This window comes from Zootoca vivipara, chromosome 14 (assembly GCF_963506605.1).
Source record: "Zootoca vivipara chromosome 14, rZooViv1.1, whole genome shotgun sequence".
Taxonomy (NCBI): Eukaryota; Metazoa; Chordata; class Lepidosauria; order Squamata; family Lacertidae; genus Zootoca; species Zootoca vivipara.
Window position 1 is genome coordinate 47,802,601 of NC_083289.1, and position 4,888 is coordinate 47,807,488.

At 50.2% G+C, this 4,888-nt stretch overlaps 1 protein-coding gene across 1 annotated transcript in view; it reads right to left on the reverse strand.

The window, feature by feature from the left end:
• The window catches only part of SMCR8 (SMCR8-C9orf72 complex subunit), a 9,127-nt gene extending 5,268 nt beyond the window's left edge, over positions 1 to 3,859 (reverse strand). Inside the window, exon 1 of the mRNA XM_035131100.2 lies at positions 826 to 3,859. Coding sequence (XP_034986991.2) covers positions 826 to 3,173 — 2,348 coding nt within the window. The 5' untranslated portion in view covers positions 3,174 to 3,859. The remainder of the gene's footprint in view (positions 1 to 825) is intronic.
• Between the last annotated feature and the right edge of the window lie 1,029 nt (positions 3,860 to 4,888).

A 4,888-nucleotide genomic window follows, 5' to 3' on the forward strand; every position in this document is an offset into this window, starting at 1 on the left:
TCTGTGTTTGGCAGGACCTCAATGGCCGGAAACGGCAACTAATCCAGAATGCGGCAGCTAGACTGGTGACTGGGAGTGGCCGCCGAGACCATACGACACTAGTCCTGAAAGACCCACATTGGCTCCCGGTACGTTTCTGAGCACAATTCAAAGTGTTGGTGCTGACTTTTAAAGCCCTAAATGGCCTCAGCCCAGTATACTTGAAGGAGCGTCTCCACTCCCATCACTCAGCCCGGACACTGAGGTCCAGCTCCGAGGGCCTTCTGGCGGTTCCCTCACTGTGAGAAGTGAGGTTACAGGGAATCAGGCAGAAGGCCTTGGTAGTGGTGCCCGCCCTGTGGAATGCCCTCCCATCAGATGTCAAGGAAAGAAACAACTATCTGACTCTTAGAAGACATCTGAAGGCAGCCCTGTTTAGGGGAGTTTTTATGTTTGATGTTTTATCGTGTTTTTAATATTCTGTTGGGAGCTGCCCAGAGGCATCTGGATAGCCACAATGGGAATTTAGGATTGTATCAAACAACTTTTGCTCTAAAGTTGGACCCACTGAAATTAATGGAACTCCGTTAGCCTTGTTCGTCAATTCCAGTGGGCCTCCTCTGAGTAGGACTAACAACGGGTTATATCCAATGTCAGTCCTACTCACTCTAGACCTATTGAAATTAATGGGGAGGCTTAGATCTTATTAAATTCAATGGGTCTACTCTGAGTAAAAGTTAGCTGGATGCAACCCACTGTATACAGTCCAAAATGCTGGGCCTCTGGTCAGACATTTTAAAGATCTGGGTAGGTTATGGTGGTGGTGGTGGTGGGTGTTTTTTTTACCTCTGCAATCCAATCAGCTTCCACTTCTGAAAATCTGTGATGTGCAAAGGAGATGTGGCCCAGTGCTTCACCGGCTTGGCATACGCACCGCAATTCGGAACGAAAATAGAGAGTGCGGTGACGAGCTTCTCCACGATCGCCTTGTCTTCCCCCAGCACTATCAAAGTCCTGCCGCTCAGTAGTGAATATATTGCAGGGTGAGCAAAGGGATACTGCCGGATGAACCTCAGTGCATTTTGCCCTGACTTCTTCTTGTGCCTTTCTCCGAAATGGCAAGCAGGAAGGGCAGGGGAAGGAGTCCTGTCTGAGCTGGTGGAGGCCGTGCTGCTGATGTAGCTCGTGGAGTCTGAGCATTTATCCAGGCTCATTTTACTCGGCTCTCTGCTGCTCGAGAGATAATGTGGGTCGAGTTCATAGGTGAGGAGGCCTCCCAAGACGCCGTCGTGGGAAGAATAGTCCGTGAAATTCACGTGAAACCCCTGGTCCCCTTGCCGGTATGGCTGGGGCGGGATACTGACCACACTGTCACCATCGCAATGTTTGGGAACCGTGTTGGACGGAGGCTCGAGAAAATTTGGACTCTCTTTTCCAATGCAACAGGCAGAGTCCACAGGGAGCAGGTTTTCTGGTTCAGTGTTGCCTTCCGTGTTGTCTGGATGATTTAAAACAGGGCTAAAGCGAAAACCTTCATCTTCTTCGTCTGCATAAGGCTCTTCGTTAATGGCACTTGGGTAGCTCGCTTTAAAGTCATCAGGAATCAGAGCTTCTGAGGGACATGTGCTAAGGACCTCGATGCTGTCCTCACTTATGGTCCTTCGGCTGACAGCTTTGCTCCTCACCACTTGTGGACTTGGGTGGGCTTGCGGCATGCTTGCCTGGGTTTCAGATTGGCTCAGGGCAGTAGCAGACTTTTCCGTCCCCAAAACCTCAATGCTTTCACCACTACTAACGCTTCCTTTCAGATCTGCACCGAGGTACTCAAGGTTGTCGTGATGGTCGTAAGTAACGGGGTCAGTGACTTCTGCTTCCCGCAGGTCTTCCATCTCCTGATCCATCTTTATAGGCACAGACTCAACACTGGATTTGTAAGATCCCAAGCTGACTAACGTTTTAGGAATAAGGCAGACTTCCAAACCTTTGGGATTGGGGCTGTCTACGTTAGGTCCCTGGTAGCCATTTAAATGCCTTTCAGGTGGTCTTTCGTCAACGAGGGACATGTCTTCAAAAAGGAAGTTGGTAATAGTTTGCTGCTGCAAAAGTGCTCTGCTGATCTGATTGGTCAAGAGGTAGCAAACGTCACCTCTGAACGTTTTCTCAATTTGATGTAACTGATCTAGAGTCTGGGTGAAAAAATAAACATCACACAGTTCCTGAAGGGTTTTGAGTTTCTTGTCAAAGCACTTGGCAGATTTTGCCTTGATAAGTTTCGGGATGTAAGAGGACTGGCGAGGATAAAGGTGTGTTTCACTGGGTTCATCAGATTTCGAGGTAGTAAATCCTTGTTCGGAACTATCATCAACTTGCTCTGTCTCACACTCTGGCTCATAAGGGTGAAAATCAGAATCTTTCAGCTTACTGTAAGGATATGATCTGATTTGTTTTAAAAGATCTTGATGCTCAATGATAGATTTTTCAACACTAGCCAGTTCGTTGGCTTTCTCAATGGCTTGTGTGGTGTAGTAACCTTTCTCGTTGTTTTTCTTCTGGATTTCAGTCTCATTGTGCAAAACAGTTCTAGTGTAATCAAGGTCTTTCAGCTTTTTTTCCAGTTCATTCGCAAAAGCTTTTCGGTTGCCAGTCTTTAAGCATTCTGATGCTTTAGAGAACTCCGCAGAGAGCTCCTGAAACATCTGCATAATCTTGTGCTCATCGGCAGAAATGTAGGCCATACAGAAAGGCCGGACAAAGCCTCTCGCTTCAAGATCATAGAGAGTCAGGTGATGCACGTAAGCAAAAGCTCCTTCCTTGGAATCGCCCAGAACTACTTTAGAATCCTCCACGAAGTTCAGCTTTGGGTAAGGGCATCCAGGAGGGTGCCCCACAAAGGAAGCCTGGTAGTCCACCGACATGATGCGGAGGGAAAAATAGTTGAGATCAAAGGTGCCGGAAACTTTGGCATCATCTGGGATGGTGAGCAAGGGCTGGGGTCCCACTTGCTCCGAGAACTCTGATATAAGGATGAAGTCCCGGGTGAACTTGGCACCTGATAGCTTGGACCAGGGGTTGGCCCCATGGCTGGCAAAAGGGAAGAGCGGAACAGAGTATTCCTCAGGCAAGCCTGGCTCATACGCCTCCTCTTCGTACTCATCCTCTTTGGTAAACGCCACCACATCTGGGGCGCTGATCATATTTCCAGGTAGGGGCGGTGAAGGGGCATGAAGAAAGCAGGGCCGGTCCCTCACCAGTTGTCAACCAGAATCCATTGGTGGAGAATGAGGGCTCCTCTCCTGGACTGGCACCGGTGACGGACTGTCGGGGGTGGGGGCGCTTCCTGCACACCCAACAAAACCTATTGCACTCTCCCTTTTACTTTCCTCTCAACTTTGGCTTCACCCCCACTGCCCTGTCTCTAGCCTAGCTCACTTGTCCCGCACTCAAGTCTGTGGCACTTCCCTTTCTGACTAGGGGTCACCTGCCCCTCAGCTGAAGGACAGGGCACCAATCCTGTTCACCCAGCAGGCCTGGTGTGGCATGTCCTTTCATGGGGTGGCAGATCCCCCACCCCTCCAACCCCTCTCCCTTGGTTTAGCTGCCTCGAATTCCAGGCTCCCCTCCCAGGATCTAATATGCCTTCTTCCCCAGGGAAGAAAGGAGACCCCTTTCTTTCTCCCCAACCCCTCGACTTTCCCTCCCTGGGAAATGGGCCCTTCTCCGGATCTTCCTACCCTCCCCCCTTTTCCCCTCTTACCAAAAAGATGGGCGCTAGGACCAGCCCGACCCTCCACACGCACACCCCCTGCCCCGTCTCTCCCCCTCCCTTTGCCCCGCGTCTGCAGCAGGAACCGTCACTTCCCCCTCACAGCCGCCGCCTGGCAGCCATCTTGGAGTCACATGATCGGCTGTGAAGCGACCCGGGTGACCCCGGAAGCGATTCCTCTTTTAAAAAATAAAAATCGTTTTCCCTTCACACACAACTTAGCCTTTAAAATAAAATAATAGGAGGAGCAGGCTGGTTTAGTTCGTGCTGCAAAGGCGCGAATATATAAAAAAATTAAAATATAAAAGAGGTCGCGCGACCGCGGTGCATTATGGGTGTTGCAGTTCCCTCTTTTCCCTCACTTCTTTTCGTCCCCTCCCCTTTTTTTAAAAAAACAAACAGCAAAAGTAGAGGCAGCACTGGCGAATGTAATGCTACTGAACTTGAAAACAGCGTTAAAAAAAAAAGTTCGGTTCAAAAAAAATTAGGTAGCTCGGTAGTTTACGTAATCCGCCACCGCGGGGCATTCTGGGGGCGGTAGTTCTCAAGCGCGCGCAACCGCCTCCCGTTTCTGCTACAGCTGCGTGCTCCTCCGCCGCTTTCTGTTTCGGAGAAGCCGTAAAGCAACACAGAGAGACGAAACCGCCCGGCCCGCTTCTCTTTCACGTCGTGCATTTACGACGGCGCGGAATACGGCCGGCAGGCGGGAAAGCTCCTGTTCTGTGAAGGAGAGAGAGTATCAGGGAAACCGGAGGAGAGAGAAAGTGGGGGAGACCCTGAGGAAGAAAAAGGGGGCGAAGCACCCGAGGGAGGGCCGGGAGGAGGAATTGAAGGGGGGGGAGGGAAGGAGAGAAAGCAGACTGAGAAAGGCGACCCCTGAGAAAAAGCTCTGGGGGTGGAGTTTGGTGGTTTTGTTTAAAATTGTGGGGTTGGGGCGAGCTTTCTTTTGGTGAGAGGTTATTACAAAGTCGGAGGAAAAGGCTTCGAGAGAGGGAGGCTTTAAAAATAAATAAATGTAGGGTTGGCATTTATTGCTTTTGGGGGAGGGAATAATAAAAAGAGTGAAAAAGCTGGATTTGGGAAGAATAGAAAGGAGGGGGCAGAAAGGTACAAAAAGGACCATCGGGGGGGGGGCTGTTGTTTGAG